Raw genomic sequence first — 22,152 nt, 5'->3', positions numbered from 1 at the left:
CTTTCTTTCTTTCAGTTGTGGTGTCAGAATTTAACACAAATATTTGTGCTTTCTATTCCTTATATTTTCTACAACAGGCTTATAGAAAGAAGAACGACGCCACGTCATGTCAGACAGTTTTCTCTAGCTCTGTGTGTGACTTATGAGCTGATAAAGAGGTGGGTGATCGATTTGCCTGGCATCGCTTGATTCAGTTTCAGCAGCACCGCGGTGGACAGCTCCCACTAAGAGCTCTTAAGAAGCTTCTTTGGCTTGATCTTAAGGTTCTCCTAAGAAGGTAGTTAAGAACGCGTCTGGGAAACACCCGCATCTTAGCGCTCCTTCTTAGCCGAACCCTTCTTAAGAGCCTTCTTAAGTCCTTAAAACGATCGAATCTGGGAAACGCCGCCAATGTTGTTATGTTCCTTAAATGGCCTGATTTAGTGATCAACGTTTCATTTTCTTAACAATAAAGATGCCGTGTTCATCCATCTAGTTCTCTTATAACTGCACGCCATTATAAAATAACTTCAAATCAAATCCTTAATCATTGATAAAAGTGCGTGCTTCCCCCGCCCCCCTCTCAGAAAATAGTTCCGACGTCCATGAAGCCGGTGAATCAGATCAATAGAACGTTTTTTTTCTGGTTATCATCTACTGATATTCGGTACGCTACAGTTGTGGTGTCAGAATTTAATGTATTTTATGTACACAAGCAGGAAAGCTGGTGCCGCGGCCGGCGGAGAATTAATGCTCATTTGCTCATTTATTTGCTCAAACTTGGAGCCATATGTGATCATAATGATGATGAGAAAAGAAAACACATTAACTAAAGGTACAGCTTATACTGAGATTCGAACTCATACTAGCAGAAGATTCTGCTTACTGAGGGAGCTGCTCTACCAGGGGAGCTATACATCAGTCATGTACATCAGCGTCTGGACATACGTGCTGCTGTCGTGTCTTCAACCTAAAAGCTGATCTTTATACATTTTTTCGTTGAGTAAAAATCCTCTCTGAATTATGGAACTGATAAGAATCATTTCTTAAATGCTTATATGGACGTTGAAACTTCTGTAGGCTGTGCGTAATTGTTTCTGCCTCCGCTTATTAGCCGTGGCTGCAGCGAGCGAGCGAGCGAGCGAAATTACAACCTCAGATGTCTTTAGGGTCTTTGACGTGTGCACAAAAAAAGGCCACAGTTAAACATAAAATGGGAATATCACCGATAAATACAAAATACAAAGAATAAGACCTTAAAAGACATTTAAAAGGCTTCATAGTGAGTTGTTGATGATGATGATGGCGGATGAGATGAATGATTTTTTTCACTAAGTTTGTCCTTGCTAGAGGGACCCTGTAGCGACAGGTTGAAGGAAGGAGTTGGAATGAGGTGTGGAGTGGGTGAGGTATTATTAGCTACATTCTTGTATTTAAGCAACAACGAACAGAAACATAAATCAGGCAACTCTGTCCATTCCCCGTTCATGGTCACTGCTCCCTGCTGCTGCATGTTGTCGTCCTCCTGCTCACAGATGCCACCTGGTGGTTGTTTGCGCACATGCCGCTTCTCATGAAAAACACAATTGATCCTCCACTAAAAAGGTGCATGATTCTTGCGTGATTCTCGCGTGATTCTCGCGTGAACTCGGCCACAACGAAGTAGTACCTACTGTAGGACCTTCCCTCCTCACCCTCTCAGTTCATTCATTCATCAACAGGTGAAGAACAGCTGATTTTACTTTAAAAAATACTAGCTGTCACCTACATTCCGGCCCCATAATTATTACACTTACCCCAGTAATAATTACAAATACATAACCCACATAGAAAAAACACACTACATTTACATTCTCTCTTTTTTTTCTCATTTTTTGCACATTTTTTCTCTTTTACTTTGGCACATATAATCCATCATATGTATAAAGTTCATTGTAGATCTTGATCCAATCTTCTTAAGTCAAGTCATGTCTTGGACAGAGGTTACCAGCAGTTCACTCCTTAGTGAATCATCACTCATGTCAAGTCTGAGTCAAATAAGTCAAAACAGCCTTCATGAATGTGCAGCCTCCTGAAGTAGCCAGATCTTGGTGACAGGTCTGCAGAGAGTACTGGTCCGGGTCTTAATCTGGACCTGCCGCACCAATCCCCTTCTGTCTGTAATTGCTTCAGTGACTATTCCGGTGATCCAGGAATTCCGAGGCGCAGAATCATCCACTATTAGCACGGTGTCTTCAGGAATGAAGTTCCTCTTGACCTTTGTCCACTTCTGGCGCTCCTGTAGTTGCGGTAAGTACTCCTTAGTCCACCTCTTCCAAAATAAATCAGAAATATATTGGACTTGCTTCCATCTGCGACATGCATAACTGTCCTCCTTGTGAAACAGACCAGGTGGTAAACAGGGCTTGGTTTTAAGAAGCAGAAGATGGTTTGGTGTTAATGCTTCTAAGTCATTTAGATCTGTAGACTCCTTTGTAAGAGGTCTGCTATCGAGAATTGATTCAACCTCGCAGAGGACTGTTTGGAGTCCCTCCTCGTCCAAACTTTGTGCTCTCAAAGTACAATTAAGAACCCCTCTGATGGAACGAATTAACCTCTCCCATGCTCCACCATGATGTGATCTGGTAGGAGGATTAAAGGTCCATTTGATTCCTTTCAATGAGAGTGCGTTGTTGATCTGTTCCAGGTTTCATCCTTCAATAGCTCTTCTCAACTCACACTCTGCACCAATGAAGTTAGTGCCATTGTCTGAGCGGAGCTCCTTAACCTGTCCTCTTCTTGCAATAAAGCGTCGTAATGCATTTATAAACGAATCTGTGTCCAAAGATGAAGCCACTTCAATGTGCACCGCTCTTATCACCAAACAAGTGAAGATGACTCCGTATCTTTTAACAAGACTCCTTCCACGCCTGATGTCAAAAGGCCCAAAATAATCTACCCCAACGTAACTGAAGGGAGGTTCATCTGGTGAAATCCTGTCAATGGGCAGATCCGCCATTTGTTGTTGACCGACAGCTTCATGTAACCTGCGACAGACAACACATCTGGATAGGATCCCTCTAATGGAGACGCTGGCAGAGGGAATCCAAAAGCGTTGACACAACCTTGACAACACGTGGTTCCTACCACCATAGCCGACCTGTTGATGAATGTGGCGTATGATGAGATCTGAGATATGAAGATCTTTAGCTATTATAGCTGGGTGTTTAGACTCTTCAGGCATGGCCGCCTTACTAAGCCGACCTCCAACTCTCAAAACACTGTCATCCAGTATTGGATTGAGCCTGTAGATGTGACTGTTTCCTCTCACACTCTCTCCCCTTTGGAGGCAAGACAGCTCTTCTTTGTATTTTTGCCTCTGACAGAACTTGATTATTTCCAATTCACTGGCTTTGATTTCTTCCAATGAGAGACGACCACGACACACCTCAACGTCCTTGTGCTGCTTCCCATTTGATGCAGGCTGAGGAAACTGTGCATTCACTTCCTTCCTTTTCCTGATATCCAACAACAAGGCCTTAAGCCTCAGTGTCCAGGCCATCACTCTTAGGAGACGTGTCCAGGACGAACTACGGTTTATCAAACATGTCACAGCGTTCTCTCTCTCTTGTTCCACTGACACAATAGCAGATACCTTGACTTCTGGGTCTCCAGACAGAAGTCCTCCCAAGTCATCTGGATCAGCAGGCGAGGTTTCCTTTGGTTGCAGGAGAAATGGGGGACCACACATCCACATTTCATTCTTTAGAAAAGATTCCACTCTCACACCTCTGGAAGCAAGGTCTGCAGGATTGTGTTTGGTAGACACATACCTCCATTGAGATGGATTAGACGTCTTGAGAATCTCTGTGACTCTGTTAGCTACAAAGATACGAAACCTTGTAGTTTCATTTTTGATATATTTTAGAACAGAGGTACTGTCTGACCAAAAAACAGAGTCCAGTAGCTCCATCCTCAGCTCTCTTCTCCACAGTTTGTCCATACGAGCCGCCACCACAGCTGCTGTCAGTTCCATACGTGGGATTGTCACAGGCTTTAAAGGTGCAACTCTGGATTTTCCCATTATGAAAGCAATGTGTGCAAGACCTTGGTGATTGTGCAACAGCAGGTAGGTGACGGTCCCATATCCCTCCTCACTTGCATCCGCAAAATGATGTAACTGGGCGGTGGCTATTTCTCCAAAGTTGGGAGGTTTCAAACATCTGCTGGTGCTGAAACCATCCAGTGTTTGTAGCTCTTTCACCCAGCCTGTCCATTTCTCAGCAGAAGATGCTGATATAGCATCATCCCATCCCAGCCCTTTGTGGCACAGGTCTTGTAGGATCCTTTTGGCTGTAAAAATCACAGTAGACAAGATTCCAAGAGGATCATAGAACGAGCTGATGGTTGAAAGGATTCCTCTACGGGTCAGCGGCCTATCTGGAAAGGATACACTGAATCCAAATGTGTCAGACTGTGCATACCATCGCACTCCCAGTGCTCTCTCCACTGGCAAAATATCCTGGTCCAAGTCTAGGTCCTTAACCTCTTTTGCTCTTTCTTCCTCTGGTATTGCTACCAGCACACAGCGGCTATTACTTGTCCACTTGGTTAAATTGAAGCCTCCTTTAGCACATAGCCCTTTTAGGTCTTTATACAGGCATATAGCTTCCAGTTCTGAGGCCACCGAAGCAAGGAGATCATCAACATAAAAGCTGTACATGATGGTTTCAATCACCTGCTGGCTGAAGAGCTCTTTGTTGTCTTCGGCACACCTCCGGAGAGCAAAATTAGCACAGATTGGAGATGATGTAGCCCCAAAGAGATGGACAGCCATCCTGTACTCCACCATACACTGGCTAAAGTCTCCATTGGGCCACCATAGAAAACGTAACAAGTCTGCATCTTCCTCTGGCACTCGGACCTGGTGAAACATAGCCTCAATGTCAGACATCAGAACAATGGCTTCCTTTCTGAACCTGGTTAAGACACCAATCAATGTGCTTGTGAGGTCCGGTCCTTGCAGGAGATGTGCATTAAGTGAGGCCTCTTTGAATGATGCTGCACAATCAAAAACAACACGCATCTTCTTTTTTTGAGGATGGTATACCCCATGATGAGGGATATACCAAACCTTGCCATCACTGCGCTCCAAATCTATATCTGGCACTCTCTCTGCAAATCCACTTGCTATGAGGTTATTCATGAATGCAATGTAGTCCTTGTGAAATGATGGCTCTCTTACAAACCTCCTCTTCAGGTTAAGAATGCATTGCTCGGCGATTATGCAGTTGTTGGGCATGCTAATATTTCTGTCTTTAAGAGGCAAAGCAATGCTGTAATTACCATTAACCAATTTCACAGATCTGTCAGCCATTTCCAGAAACCTGCAATCGTCCCTTGACATCCCCAGCAGTTCATTGTGGTTGTTCTCGGGGAAGTCTGTCTTAAACTGCTTGTTCCAGAGCTCGTCAAGTGTGATGGCTGAAATTCTATTGACTGTAACTGCTGATTGACATCCAGGACTATCACTGCATCCACCAAGCGGCCCATTTACTGTCCAACCCAGCACCGTCTTAACAGCGTATGGCCCTCCATCCATGCTCCTGATAACTTCAGGGGCTCCAAAGCACGAGGAACATTTGTGCCTATCAGAATCTCCACATCTGCATCTATTTCTGGCAAGCAGACATGCTTCAAGTGAGGCCATTTTCCCAAGTCTTGCTGCTGTGGGATGTTGCTTTTATCAACAGGCATCCTATCTTGTACAAACAACTTTGGTATTTCACAATATACATCACTGTCCAATCCAGCAACTTCCAAATAAGATGCAACATGACTGTCCACTACTTTCTCTTGTCCCTTTGTACGCAGAAGAATCTTTGTTTTCCTCCCAGGAAGACCCAGCTTGTCCATCAGACCCACTGTGCAGAAAGACGCAGTACTTCCTGGATCCAAAAAGGCGTATGTTTCAACTGACCTTTGACCCTTACTTGATTTGACTCTGACTGGTACGATGGCAAGTTTACAATCCTGGTCACCGGCCCCAGTGAGACCACTAGTTTGCACTTCAACCATACTGTTGTCTGATGCCTTTACAGAGATGCTCTTGTCCTCCTTTTCATTTTCCCTTTGATGGATGTGCAACATGCTTGGGTGTCGTGAGCCACATATTTTGCATGAAAGACGCTTCCTGCACTCTCTGCTGATGTGCCCAGTGCACAAGCAGCCAAAGCAAACTCCATTAGTTTTCAGGAAATTCATCTTTTCGCTGTGAGCTTTCCTCTCCAATAGAGTACACGACTCCAGTGTATGTCCACAGTTTTTACAGTAGAGGCAGACCTTCTGATATCCATCCCTCTGATATCCATCCCTCTTGTTGTCTGGTGGAGCCCCTTTAACTGTGGTAACAGTGGTGGCAAAACTGCTTCCCCCAGCCTTTGAACGAGGCATGAATTTTACTCTGCTGCTCTCCTTGACTGCCATCAGTTTTGGAGCATCCTGTATGTCTCCAAATACAGGGTCCATAACAATCTTCACTTGACGTTCAATGAAGGTTACAATATCAACAAACATAGCTCTGCGCCGACACCTTTCCTGTATGTCACAAGCTGATGTACGCCACTTGTCTCTAAGCTTGTATGGTAGCTTCTTAATCACAGTGAGCATGTTTGCTGATGTATTGAGATCAGACAGGTTATATACATCTTTCATGGCATTATAACATGCACGTAAGAACAGACTGAATGCTTGCAAAGCCTTTGTATCTTCTGATTTAATTGATGGCCATGATAATATTTTATTCATGTAAGCGGATGCTATGACATGATCATTTCCAAAATGTTCATGGAGTAAAGCCTTTGCTGTAGCATATCCATTTCCATCAGTCATATGTTGACAGCTTCTGATCAACTGCTGTGGCCCTGGTGTACTGGTCCAGGTAGTGCAGGCAGTCCACTCCATTGGCAGCCCTTTGTTCTATGGTTTGTTCAAATGACTGCATAAAGGCATGATATTGCAATGGATTGTCTGAATGTCCCTTTTAGGCAGTGATGCTATACTTTGCTGCTGCACCAGCATTGATGTTATTTCATTTTGTTTTTCCATTATAGACATCATGTTATGTTCACTGCTGATGTTCCTGAAAGAAGGTGCATTAGCAGGGGCGTCGCACCCGTGGGGGATGTGGGTGTCAGAGGATTCAACACCCACACTTTTTCTGCAGTTTTTCCGCAGTTTTGCACAAACGCCTCACTACAGTCGCTCAGTTTCTCTGGCCGCTCTGTCTGCGCTGCGGATGCCTCCTCTCCCCCTCCCGCTCCTGTTGTTGCTTCAAACATGACACCGGCTTTCAGTGTGACCGGCTGATGATTGGCTGTTCTGCCTTAAGTCCCACCTCTGCTGTGTTAGATTTATCGTTCAGCTCATGCTGAGGAGGCGGGAACTAGCCATAGATATACATATACATAGACGCTTCACTGAGCGCTGAATCGTACGTCGAAGTCATGGAGTGAACTTTATAAAGCTCCTTCTACAAAGCGCTATAAGTTCATGCCTCTCATTGACCCATTCACACACGTACGAATATACCTGGGAAACAGACAGGCACCAAAAACACCGTCTGTAACGTTCTCTGATGATTATAAATGTTACATAGCCTACTCCTGATATGTTTAGTAAACAGGTAGGCACCAAACCCACGTATGTATTTTTCTAATGTTTTTATTAGTTTACAGCTGCCAATGTATGTAACTCTGTTACTGTGATGATAAATATTGAATCTGTGTCTATAATAACCAGATCCTGACATGTAAATGTGATGTCTGTGGGAATAAAAAGCACTGATGTTTACATTACATTTTACATTTAACTTATTTTGATGAATCGTTTTTATATCCAGTGATTTTTAACTACTAAAAATGACAATCATGGAGACAAAACATTTTTTAAAAAGCCTGCAAATCAAAAATAAAAAAATAAGACACTGCAATTGGCTGTCTGGCTTTTACATAGAGCAGGTCACTGAAGAACATATATACATACTTATATCTATACAGCTGTATGTACAAGGAGGCACATTGAAGAACATATGTATATATGTCTATGGCTATGGGTTTGGTGCCTACCTGTTTACTGAACATATAAGGAGTAGTTAATGTTTATAATTATCAGAGAACGTTACAGACGTTGTTTTTGGTACCTGTCTGTTTCCCAGATATATTCGTATGTGTGTGAATGGGTCAATGAGAGGCAACAAGGATGTGTGAGACACTCCATCTCACTCCTATTGCCTCTCCTCCTGTCCGTATCCCACCTCAGCGCTTCACAGGTAGTGCTCCTGCACATGTATATGCCTCCCCTTCTGACTACTACAGGACTGAATTCTACAAAGTTCTGGATGTTGTTGACATGCAGCTGAGAGAAAGATTTGAGCAGGAGGGAATGCAAATGTTAAGGCATCTGGAACAAGTTCTCTGAACTGGAAAGACCACATCCACCCCCCACACTTTTGAAAAGCTTGCTACGCGCCTGTGCATTAGCATTATGAAGATGAAACACTGGGGGCACTGCATCCTTAGAAACTGTGCTCTGTGGTTTTGTTAGCACTAAAGGCCCCTGATGTAAATAGTTGGCTCCTTCAGAGTGCTTTGATCTTGCACCTCCAAAGCATGGATTTAAAGTTCTTACGACAGGCGGTGGTCCTCCTCCATCCTTTCCATCTTTATGTGGTACAAAAGGTTCTGCGTGGATATTAAGTCTTTTCTCAAAATAAGACTCCATGCCATCCAGTTTCTTAGAAGAAGCACTCCTTACACTTGATCCAGAGGTTCTCAAAACATTTATCTTTGCCATGGATGCGGCTATCTCTGCTTCAAGTTGGAGCCGTTCCTTTTGTTTCCTTATTTGCTCTTCTTGCTCTTCAAGAGCATGCTTTTCATTGAGCAATTTTTGCCGAGCGAGCAAAGCAGCCATGTCAGCCTCAGCTCTGAGACGTGCAGATGCAGTTGATGACACATTAGACTTTATGCTATCTTTAACACTGCCTTGATTTGAAATGCTGTCACATGGTGCTATTTCATCCTGATCATCATTTTGAAGATTCTGGTGAAATTGAGGCTGTTGTCCAGTTTCCACACCCTCATGTGCATCCTTTTCCACTGATGAGGCCTTCTGTTGCTGGGGCCTTTCAGTCATGTGAGTTTCCAACAAAGGTTCACCTTGAGGTATGTTGATTATTTTAAACCATGCTTCAACATCCTTAATGCATCCTTCCTTATGTTTATTGACCTTTGAAAACCATAGCTCTTGTTTTTGTTGTTCATCCGTGGGAATTAACGGCATCAGAGATTCATGCAAAGCAGTAGCATTATCAGACAGTTGCATTAAAACATTCAGTTGAGATTTGACCAGTGAAACATTTTTTTCATCCTCCATGAGCTCTTTGAGAGACAAAATCAGGCATTTTATTTCATCCACTTTCCTTTTACGTTCCTTTTGAATTGATTCAATTTTATTCATCATGGCCTTTGCAGTGAGACTTATTTTTCTTTTCTCTTCAGGTTTGCCAACAGTTGAACCAGCATTTGTAGCACTCATTTTTCATGCACAAAATAATGATCACAATGAGATTCCAATGCAAAGACAGCAATATCAACAGCCACAAGAATCGCGTGGGATAATAACTTAATCAATCAATCCAGCGCTGCGCAAACACACACTGACCGGACGCATCAGTCCAAACACTGCATCAAAACTCCTCTTCATCAGCATCAGTGAAAACACCAAGGCAACACGCTGACTTCCATTCATCAGCAACCATTTCAAACTGTTTCCAACAGACCAACGTAACAGCAGAAGCAGGTTACATACCGCTGATCACCATGCGTTGTTGCCGGCTGATACGCTGTGAGGCGTCCGTGTGTGCGATCAGTCATTCAATTTCCATTTGCTCCGCGTTCATACTGCGTGGCTTGTTGGCTCATTCGCGGCTCCGGTCCAGTTTAATTTGTCTCATTTTGCTGACAATGTTAGGCGACTATGGATGGAACAATAGTGGTCGCCGAGAGGCTAAGCGAAGGAAACACTTTACTTGCCGGACGCGCTTCTGTATAATAAAAACTAAGCTCCAGAGGAATGCCGAATCACAAATTTATTAAGGCTAAAACACAGGCAGTGAAACATCCTCACAAAACCTAAAACCATCCAAAAACAGTGTACTTTAGCGGTCCCTCCTCACCCTCTCAGTTCATTCATTCATCAACAGGTGAAGAACAGCTGATTTTACTACTCTGCTGACGTACCACCCACCTGACTCCTCCCCGGACGTGACACACAAAAAATACTAGCTGGCACCTACACGAAGGATTTGCAACTAAATATTAAGTAATAATCTATTTTAAGTCTACCTGTTCCTATACTTTTGCTCACCTAAAAATGTGCTGTTCTGTTACAAATGATGCTATCTTCTAAGTTTTGTAACAGATCTAGATGTAAATACCTGGAAATGAAAGCTGAAATGCTGCTCTCTTGTCTCATATTCATCTTTTGTCAAACCCAAATGTTTTCATTGGCCTCACTGTTCCAAGAGTTTTGGAGGGGACTTTATAAACATCTGGTACATTACAAGAGTTGAAAATAAAGTAAATTAGTTACTGATGAGACTTTTTCTACTATTAATATTATAATATTAGGTAATTTGATAAAAAGTGTTTTTGGTTTTTTTGGGTTTTTTCCAAGGTACCCCTGGGGCAGGACATACAGACAAATTGGCTCGTCTGAAAGACCTATGTGATCAGTACAGCATGTGGCTCCATGTGGAGGGGTGGGTCAACTTCTTTCAATTTAAATGTAATACTCTGCAAATGTTTGTGAAACTGTAAAAAAAAAAAAAAAAAAAAAAAAAAAAAAGTTCACACCATAAACACATATTTTGCTATGTGCCCTGCTTCTTGAAACTGTCAGCTGTAGTTTTTGCACTAAAGCAGTGCAAATGTAACCACGCGACCGGACAGTAGAAAATTAAGTTCAGGACACAGTGGATGTCTTAGAATGAATATGGTACTTTGTTTTCTGACAAAGGCAGCATCACCGTCAATATAATAATTGGATGGAAAATATTACCCTCATGTTATCAGGCATGACTCCAATATAGTTCTCATAGCTTTCTGTCACATTAACATGTATTATGGTGTTATGCTTTTTTCTGTAGGGTCAACCTGGCAACCCTGGCACTGGGTCAGGTCACCTCTGCTATCATGGTAATCTAATGTTAAAGCTAGAAGTGTATCTTAAAATAATACTGACCTGCCTAGATGTGCATTGAATGGGTTATTTGTCGTAATTGTTCCCCCTGTCCATACTAGCCATAAAGTGATCTCTTCTTAAAGCAAATTCAGTGTAGGTAAGGAGGGACAAAATCCACAGTGTTCATTTAAAGGTCATTCCATACCAACTCAGCTAGGGCCTCTCAGTTCATGTCATGGATTTTCTTGCAAAAAATTAATGGGACCTTGCAAAATCCTATAGCTGTACTCCAAATCCTTTTGAAGTTATGATTTTTTTTGTTTGGCCCTCAGAGCTAAATTTCAGCATTTTTGTGATTCTTTGTATGTTTATTCTAAACCTCACTAATTGCTTATTTAAAACGTCACTTTTTCAGTTATTTTGACTGTAGATTTTCCCAAGAAGGACTATTTCAATTTTTTCTTGAAACTGTAGTATGTGGGGAAAAAAAAAGAAAAATGAAAAAAAATTATAAGCCATGAAGGAATGATATAACAACTTTATATTTATATACATATGCATATGTGCATATGTATGTGCATATATATATATGTATATATATGTATATGTGTATATACTGTATATGTATATGTGTATATGTATATATATATGTGTGTGTGTGTGTATATGCATATATGTGTATATGTGTATGTATATATGTATATGTGTATATGTATATGCACTGATACTCCACCAAATTTCACAGTGGGTGCGAGACACTGTGGCTTGTAGGCCTCTCCAGGTCTCCGTCTTACCATTAGACGACCAGGTGTTGGGCAAAGCTGAAAATTGGACTCATCAGAGAAGATGACCTTACTCCAGTCCTCTATGGTCCAATCCTCATAGTCTTTGTCAAACCTCAGCCTGGCTCTTCTTTGCTTTTCATTGATGAAGCTTGGCTTTTTTCTAGCTTTACACAACTTGAGCCCTGCCCCTAGGAGCCTGTTTCAAACCGTTTTCGCCGTGCACTTCACCCCAGCTGCCATTTGCCATTCTTTTTGTAGGTCACTTGATGTCATCCTACGGTTGCTGAGTGACATTCAAATTAGTTGACGGTCATCCCGGTCAGTGGAGAGTCGTTTTCGCCCTCTGCCGGTCTGTAGCTTTGTTGTCCCCAATGTCTGCTGCTTGACCTTGTTCTTATGAAATGCCGTCTTAGAAATTTTAAGGATGGAAGCAACCTGACGCTCACTGTATCCCTCTGCCAGTAAAGCCAGAATTGAAGCCTTCTTTTCCTCACTCAAAACTTTTCTTTTTCAGCTCTTTTGGCATGGTCAATCAATTTTTTGATTCCAATTATTTGTGAGGTACTACTAGCACTGTTTTTGCCATCCAGCTGGTCCTATTGCAAGAGGATAGTGATGACCACAGCAGTGGTTTTTGTACTTTTCCTCATTAAATAAGATTTGGTTCAGGCAATCACCTAATCAGTACCTCATTAAGTAGAATGAGGTGTGCTTGTGTTGGAATTCAACAGACACTGGAATGGAATGGCTGTCATACATGTAGAGATGCTGATTACAGAAACATTTGCAGTGGTCTCTTAATTTTTTTGTTGTTTGTGTACACAGAGTTTAGCCGTCCTGCCGCCGCCACTTCTCGACTGGCAGGACGGCTAAACTCTGTGTACACAAACAATGTTCTCAATGCTCGTGTTCATGTGTAGAGACCCTAGTGATACTACGAACAAAGTTTCATTTTGTGTTGAGTCGTCTTAGTGTTTTAAAAATAGCGATTTTGATGCTACCGTAATGTTGCCCCTAGCACGAAATTGAAAATGATTTTGACCCGAAAACGAAAGTACGATAAATGTTAAAAGTGGCTTTTTCGTCATAATTATGCTTTTCCACGAAGGTTTGACTCGGTTTCCTTCACAAAAAAAGCCTAGGTTGCATTTTGGCAAGAGTTTCACTTTAAGCTTGGGTGTCATTGGACCTTCCAACAGGGCAATGATCACAAGCATACCCCAAAGTCCACCAAGGCTTGGTTTCAGAAGAAGTTCTGGAAGATACTAGAGTGGCCATCACAGTCGCCTGACTTGAGCCCCATTGAAAATCTCTGGTGGGATTTGAAAAAGGCAGTTGCAGCATGCAAACCCAAGAATATTAGTGAACTGAAGGCCTTTGCCTTAAGCAATGGGTTAAGATTCCTCAGGAATGCTGCCAGAAGCTGGTGTATGGCTATGCATCACGTTCTCAGCAGGTCATAACAGCAAAAGGGTGCTCTACTAAGTACTAAAGATGCTTGTCATGAAGGGGTTAAATAATTTTGAGACTGCAGTAGTCATTAAAAGTAGCATTTTGTGTTGAATTTGGAGAAACCACTTGTAATATTAGTTGTGTTGAGCTATTTAAATTGTTCTTGTTTGATTTGTTTATTGCAAACAGCTGCTAGTTTGTACATTTTGCCAATAAACCTAATTTGCAGTGGGGGTTGAATAATTTTGATTGCAACTGTGTATGTATATATACCTGTTAAGACTGTTTTTCATTGCAATTTAATAGAAGTTTCCACATGATTTTTTCCAAGAACATCCATTACGTGAACTGGGAAAAATTCTGGATTTTGGGTGAGATGAAGTGTTAGAAGTTAAAGCATGTGAGTCTCCGCTCCTCCATACCTGCCATCTTCTGAGCCATCTGTCCCAGTGTTACTGTCTCCGCTTTTATTGTGGAAGGTAGACACCCAGGAGATGCCATCTCATTTTGACTTTCTCTTGTGACGTGTGTGTATCTGTGTACATGGTTCTCTTACCTCCAGGCAGCCAACAGAAGTGACAGTATGACACTGACACCAGGTCAGTGGCTGGGACTGCCCGCTGTAACTGCTGTCACCCTCTACAGACATGAAGACCCAGCACTGGTACGCTCATATGATTGATTCAATACGTGTTTCTGGCATTTGTCATCTGTTGGTACTCTTTGTCACCCGATGATAGCTGAGGAAATGTTCATTTCTGCCTACAGTCAGACTGATTTACTCTTTAGTTTAACAACCACTTCTTAATTTTATTAAGTTTAGCTATATTCTGTCCAGCTCCTCATGGCCAGTGTCTTTATCTTTTTCTAAATGACTCACTGCTCTGTGTCTCTGTGCTTTGTGTCTCAGTCTCTGGCAGCGGGTTTGACCTCCAGCCAGCCGGTGGCGAAGCTGCGTGCGCTGCCCCTCTGGCTTTCCTTGCAGTACCTTGGTCACAATGGAATTGTCCAAAAGATCAAACATGCCGTCGCTCTGGTGAGCACCACTGAAAGGCGATTTCTATTATTTTTTACATATTTCGGTGTGGTAATGTGTATAATCTATTAATATGTACAAAAAGTTTTGAAATTGGTCTATTTGATCCCCTCAGCTGGCATCTGCAATGTATTCCTCGTAGGCAACTTCAACCATATAAGATCAGTATGTCCACCTAGAGTGCTTGTTTTTGCCACTGACAGGCTCAGATTGTTATTCGTTATTCCTTATTCGTTATTCGTGTCGTATAACATTTAGGAAAGGATCCCGAAAGAGATAAACCTTTATGTTAAAGAATAAGACTTTTTGTTTAACCAGAAACGGCCGCTATGTTGCTCTTGCCAAATCCACCAGACTCCATTTGCAGAAACTGCAATTTTATCATCGTAAAAAACACACATCAGAATACAAACTCGACAGAAACAAAATAAAACTCACGAAACCATCTTGTTTAGTGTTTCCACTGTTTCAACAATCACAACCTCCGATTCGGTCGTAATACACCCTTAATTCACAGTGTTACATGTGTATATATCGGGAGAGTAGCAAGAGAGAGGCTGTGTCCGAAATCACCCCCTAATCACTATATAGTGCACTATATAGTGACTACGCCATTTTGTAGTGGTGTCCGAATGTATAGTGATCAGGATATAGTGCACTCATTGTGTCCCACAATGCACCGCGAAATGTAGTGAACATCCGATGGTCACTAACCGAAGCAAGATATCCCATCATGCATTGCCAGAAAATTTCTTCTGGCATTTCGCTGCATTTCAACTGTGCGACAGCAGTGACGTAATTAACGGCGCCTGAGTAGTGTCCGAAAGTGCTTTTTTCTTTCTGCCGATGAGCTCACTATATAGTCCACTATGTTGGACTCCCTATATAGTGAGTAGGGAGTAGGGAATAAGTGAGTGATTTCGGACACAGCCAGAGTCAGAAATCAAAGAAGCAATGGGGGAAAACAGTGTGTAGAGACAGAATATTTTCACATCTAACTGGTGATTGCTGGAACAGTGGAAAGACTGACCAAAAGTGTTTTGTACAATAATAAAATTACTGGTTCTGTAAATGGAGTCTGGTGGCTTTGGTGAGAGCGACTTAGCGGCTGTTTAAGATTAAACAAAAGAGTCTTACTCTTCAGCAAAAAGGTTCATCTCTGTGGGGATCCTTTCCACAATGCTGTCAGACACTTAGAATAGCAATCTTTACCTGTCAGTGGAGAAACAAAAACACAGAACACCATCTGAGGTGATCTACTGGACCAATTCAAAAACGTTTTGTACCTATTAGTCATTTACACACCAAAATATGTAAACGTACGGACCTAAAAATACTGAATTCCTCTTGAGCTCCCCCTAAACCACAAACTGTCATTTATTTCTGTCTGTTTATGTACAGACTTAAGAGACAAATTATATACAGTGTGTTAATTAGGAAGAGTTATGTGCTGAAACTTTTTCTTAGTAGTTCACCAGAGCAGTGCAGTGAAGGTTCTCAGCTTTCTGGAAACTTGCCGTGACAGGGAGGTTGCCAGGTTTGGTACCAGAGACCAAGAGACATCCCAGAGACATTGCACAGAATTGCTAGGTGGATGGATTCACTGTTGTCTACATCCATAGTTTGTCTAGATGTACCTCCTCCTAAAACCACAAATTGTAGTTTTTATGTTACTGTTTGTGTGACATTTTGTGGGTCATTTTTTAACACATTATACACATATGATTGGTGTGGATCTAATAAGAAGAAAGCAAAAAGCTGCTGTTGTCCTGTCGTATTTAAATATTTAATAAATAAAATGTGGTATATGGGTCTCATATTATGGAGGCAATTTAAAGGTATTTTTTGGAAAATATATCATTTCATCTATCTCTCTCCACTCTAGAGCCAGCAACTCCTGCAGAAGCTTAAAACTCTGGCCTCCATTAAAACATCGGTAGGTGATCTCTTTATGTTCTGCCATAAAATATAACACAATGTAAACACGGGTCAGGCTTCAGATATTTTGTCAGTTTTGGCGAGAACACACACAGTAGCAGGAAGACAGCACCAAGTCAAAGATACCCCTCTGTGAGGAAAGTTATTGAAAAATGACACTTTGATAGTATTGTATGTGCATATACTGTTTTGTAACTAGATACAAGATATCGAAAAATATCGTACACTCATGTTGTGAATATTTGATTTTGCTATACACCGATCAGCCACAACAATGTTAATGTTGTGGTTGATTGGTGTATGTAGTAGTGCTGCAGTCAACTATTCACAGCGCTGCCCACTACAGATAGTTCTGCTTGATTTTAATAGGCTGACTACATACCTTATGAAAAAGCTCAACCTTCATGAAACTGTTCATCTCCACTAAAACTAGGACAATTTGGGTATGATCATCAAAGAATGAATATGGAAGAAAGAATGTTATGAAATAACAGCTATAATACAAAACATCATTCTCAAATTTGTTCTGATATCTGACCCTGGCTTCTAGTTTCATTGTGGTAAACTGGTGGTAATGGCCTGCATTGCTGGGTGTGTCGATCCTGCTGTGGGTGCTACAGTGTTACCATGTGATAGTGCAGTAGCATCTTTGATGCACACACTGACAAAAATATATATCTAAAATATCTACTCAGCTACAACTGAACATGTGTTAATGTATGATACATTAAAAACTAAGGTAAAGTTGGATTGGTTGGTAAAGTTCAGATTGTATTTTTCAGTCTTTGAAATCATTGGAAGTTTGTGAATATGAGAGGAAAAATCATGGCCTTGAAAGTTTTTGAAAGTATACATAAATGGACATTGGTCACTGAAACTGCTTGAATTTATGTGTCATAAGCAAGAATGGTACTTGAAGTTCTTTAAGTATTTTTTTCAACGTAATTTTAGTACATAGCCACAGTTCCCCTTTCAGCATATGTGTCTCCTGCAGTTCTCTGCCGTCACTGTAACACAGTACAATTCAAGCTTTTCTCTCTTTATTAGTGTTGTCTGAACCATGCTAGTTCACAATATAAAAATGATCTGTCGCTGACCTTCATTCATGGCACAAACAGTGCCAAGTTTAGTCCTTGAATTTGAGGGAATTTGGCCTGGAAAGTCTTGGGCAAGTCCTTGAATCTTTAAGACAGTGTGGGAACCCTAAAGTAGATGAGTATAGTTGATTACATTACATTGGTAACATAACCACCATTAATAAATGGTGAATTTAAAGTTAATTAAACTTGAGTTAACAGTTAATTGACTGTTAACAAACAATGAAATTCTTAAAAAAACCTATAAACATCAGTTGTAAAGTTAATGTTTTATAGATGAACTACACAGTATTTATTAACCATGTACAAAGTATTATAAACAACAGTTGCAACTTTAGAATAAACAATTGTTTAATAAATGGTTGACAAAGCAGTTCATTGTTTATCAACAGTCAAATAACTATGAACTAAAGTTCAATGAACGAATGAATACATTTACCATTCATTTATAATGGTTATTATAAAGGTTTATCGACAGGTTTTTTTTATTTTTCTGCTACTACAGTGGACATTTCTCCTTAGTCTTCTGTCAGCAGCTGGGGGTAAATATTAGTTTGTGTCAAGGCTAAAGTTGTGCTGTGCGATATGGACAAAATGTTATATCTTGATATAGCTAATTTTATATCCCGATAACGATATATATCCCGATATAGTATTTTTTCTTAGAATTATATATATATATTCAAGTCAATCACATCTCAGCACTATTTTTGATAACCATGAGAATGAAAGGCAAATGAATGGCACTTTCTCCTTTTATTCGTGACTTTTTGCAGGACTGTCACAACAAATAAGAATTTGTAAACAAAAACTATTCCAAGCTTTTATGTAAATATAAAAAAATAAAGATCTTTTTCCAGGTAGGACAGCCAGTAGGCCTCGTGGCTGGGTTCTGCTTCTGTATCCACGTCTGATGTAACGTTACTAGTAACGTTATTTTCTTCTTCCATTGCGCTCTCCTCCGTCTCCGCCATGCTGCTTTGCCTCTGTTTACTCCCGAGCGACCAGTGCCGTAAACGAGTCATTGCGGGTGACGTAAAAATGCTACCACAAAGTAGTAGCGTTGCTGTAGTTACATTCGCCTTCATACAATGAACTTGTATCAGAATTTGGATATCCAACGGTCATTCCGACGTTGAGTTGTGTTTGACACGGCGTATTAAATCACAACCGTAGTGTATGTTAACGTTAGTGTAGCAACAGTGCTAAACAAGTAGTCTACATGTTAAATTACGATATAAACAACAGAGAGTTATATCCTACAGTAGACATTTTTATATTGCACTACGATATATATCTATACAGCTCTAGGCTAAAGCATATCAGTGGCGAACAGAAATTCGCTAGATAAGCTCTTGTTAAACTATGATGGGGTTCATGATATGAGTAGCTGAGATGACTGGTAGAGACAACCCACACAGCTCATTATTGTTAATCACCATCATGAAACTAGATGCCTTTGTTTCTGTTTAGACCTTTTCTAATGACTTGAACTCAAGAGCAGCATATGTGAACACATGTAGAAATGACCTCCAGCTATTCAAAGACAACACCTGCTTGTGTTTATAGGATGCGCTTGAGACAGAGATATCTCTCGTCGAGGCTTTGACCATGGTAAAACCAGAGTTGTGATGATATTGGAACAGTCTCTGGGGTACTGACTTGGTTTAAAGGCTTGTTCACTGGCATCCACTAAAGGCACTGAGATGTGATGTAAATTCACCTCAGGAGTGGCTGGGGTTAGATGCATTATACATTAATGCTACTGTAATCCAGATGCAGTGAACAATCAGAGTGTTGGGGAACAAAATCATCACACAGTGGTACTCAAACTCACAGTAAAGGCAAAAGAATTAAGAAATTCAGCTTCAACACAGTGAGCCACATTCACTGTGAAAATGCTGCAGTTTGAGTATTAAGTACCACTGTGCTAGTCAGATATGAATGTGTATACGACTGCAGGTCGATGTGTGAGTCTTTTCTGTATGTGTGTGTATAGCTGTAGTTAGTGTGGGTTGCCTTGGTTCCAGGGCGTGGTGTTGCCGATTCCGCCCATCTCCGGTGCCTCACTGCGGGACGTTCTGGGCTCTCTCATGCTCTCTATTGTAGGTGGGACCAAGCCGCTGCCTGTCTCCGTTAGCCCCCCTTCCCCTTCCCTGATCTGTCCTCCCTTCTCTTCCTTTTCTTTCTTCCTGTCACTCCTGACCATTTCCCTTCACTCACATCAGCTCAGCGATATGTGGGCCTCCATTGGCTGATGGACTGTTCACTTCTTCCTAATTGTTTAGGATGTGGACCACTCAGGCATGTTCTTTGAGGTACTTCAGGGAATGCCTCTCCACACTCATTATTGTTTTGTTGCCTTTGGAAGAAATACAAGGGTCATGAATAATAAATGAATGTGTCATATGCTGTTGCATCTCATTACTTATTTTAAAAAAACAATCCAAGTACCATTTGGTGATGCCGTGTTAGAGGGTCCTTCGGCTTCCCAGAGAGACTGAATTTCTTAAGCGGTCTGAGGTGGTAAAGGCATTGACTTGCTGCCAAAAAGTCTTTGTTGCTCACCCTCTCCACAAGAGTACCGTCCATTGTCAGGGGTGTGTAGTTCCTCTTTTGCTTCCTCCCAAAATCCTCAACCAGCTCCTTGGTTTTGCTTACATTCAGTGAGGCTGATTGTTGTTGCTCCTGCACCATAGTTATAGCTCCCCCACTTCCAAGTAGGCCTCATTATTGTTGGTGTCACTCCTCTAATCAGCAAACGTGACGATTGAGTTGGAGTTGTTTCTGACCACACAGTTGTGTACTAACAGTATAGCAGGGGGCTAAGTACACAACCCTGGGGGACACCTGCATTGAGAATGAGGGGGTTGAAAGTATGACTGACCGAATGAGTTCTGACATTCCAAAAACTACTTGGCAGGTGATTGGACAAACCATCTGTCTAACACCTTTTACCATGGGCTAACTACGGGTAATAGCAGCTACGCAAACCTCTTGAGGATTTGCAATTGTTGTTTCCAAATAAGCAGTCACTTCTTTGCTGGTTGTCACACCATAAACCAAGCCCAGAACCCTGTACTTTCCCATAGGATGCTGATTGGTACAAACCGCTGTGTGTCTGGCCATAAATGCATAGCTTGATGCCTTACGACTTGGAGTTGGGAGATCACACGATCACATGATCATGCAAATCCAGCTGCCTTGCAAGATTGGAAAATCAACTGAGCCATGCAGACTAAAGACCTTTTTACTGATGCATTGATAAATAAGGCATAAGTTGTGTTGGCAAGGTAATGCTGGGGCTCTAACAATGTCTGTCTGTCTGATGGGTTGTGTTAATAACAACTAAATGGTGAACGTGGTAAACATTATACCTGCTAAACATCAGCTTATTAAACCATGTCCTTCGGCTCATTGTGACATGCTCAGGCCTATTGGGATATTCTCTCCATATACTCTCTCCCTACAGCATGTTCTGGTTCTGCCCCTGGGTCATTTTCCACTTACAGGTGCTTGGAATATCCCCACACATCTTTTTGTCCAAAGCAACCCATATTGTGTTTCATGTAACTTTAAATAATTTTAAATGCAGCTATAATAACTGCCACTAATTCTCTGTTATCAGTGTAGTGAATGATGTGTGCATTTATTTGGGGTCCAATAGACCAGGTCTATGGCATTGATGGCAGTCTTTTGTATTTATCTGTATTTGTACTATCTATTCTCAGTCTAACCTCAGTTGTTTTAGGACTGTCTTAAATCCTTCATAGTTTTTGAAAAGTCTTGGACTCCTCTTTAAGTTTTTTATCAGTTTTGTTCAAAATGGACACTACTTTTCCTCTACAACAACAACTGCTAGAGTTTGTTATGACTCATTCAGTGATCTTTAGTTTGCATTGTCTATTCTTCCTGCTTGGTTGAAAACATCTTATTATTTATGTGTGGGTTCCTGGTGTGGACTTCTCAAACAGAGAATGGAGGCGTGGTTAATATTCATATGTAGTTTTAAAAGGTTGTTGGTTTTTTTTGGCCTTTATGACTTTGTTGACAGGACAGTTTAGAGAGGGGACAGGGAATGGGATGAGAGAGAGGGGAGATGACATACAGCAAAAGGGGGCGAGGACAAATCCTTTGTACATGGGACGTGCGCTCTACCAATTGAGCTACCGGGGTGCCTTAAAGTCATATGTAGTTATTACCATCGCAACCAGGCTGCCGTACTGGCAGGATCAACATCACTAGCACGGATTAGTGATAGCATTGATATTAGCATGGACAAGCAGCATGAATATTAGCAGGGATAGTCATACCTGTCACTCAATTATTTGTAAAAAAATATTTGGCAAAAAGTGTTGCTCCTCAACAATGCTAGGAATGGACTCACAAAAATATGAAATATAAAAATATTAAAATACACTGGAGGGGGGCTTTAGCTAGCTAGTTTGTAGCATGGATCAGGTGTGTGGCTGCTACTCACCGATTGACTATTTCTGTACAAAATCATGTCAAAACAACAGACATTGATGGTTAAATTGACTCTCTCTCCACTTCCCTACACTTATATAAAGAATAATATTACTTTGACAAAAACATACAAAACACACAATGAACAAATTTAGGATGAATTTGACTTGTCAAT

At 41.3% G+C, this 22,152-nt stretch overlaps 1 protein-coding gene across 1 annotated transcript in view; it reads left to right on the top strand.

Annotated features, from left to right (window-relative positions):
- pdxdc1 (pyridoxal-dependent decarboxylase domain containing 1) overlaps nucleotides 1-22,152 on the top strand; it is a 52,518-nt gene that overhangs the window by 12,298 nt on the left and 18,068 nt on the right. Inside the window, exons 9-13 of the mRNA XM_084370365.1 lie at nucleotides 10,696-10,780; nucleotides 11,168-11,216; nucleotides 14,002-14,103; nucleotides 14,350-14,475; nucleotides 16,361-16,411. Coding sequence (XP_084226491.1) covers nucleotides 10,696-10,780; nucleotides 11,168-11,216; nucleotides 14,002-14,103; nucleotides 14,350-14,475; nucleotides 16,361-16,411 — 413 coding nt within the window. The remainder of the gene's footprint in view (nucleotides 1-10,695; nucleotides 10,781-11,167; nucleotides 11,217-14,001; nucleotides 14,104-14,349; nucleotides 14,476-16,360; nucleotides 16,412-22,152) is intronic.

The sequence above is a fragment of the Pagrus pagrus genome (assembly GCF_965226575.1).
Source record: "Pagrus pagrus genome assembly, chromosome: 13".
Classification (NCBI taxonomy): Eukaryota; Metazoa; Chordata; class Actinopteri; order Spariformes; family Sparidae; genus Pagrus; species Pagrus pagrus.
This window is presented reverse-complemented; position numbering and strand designations above follow the sequence as displayed.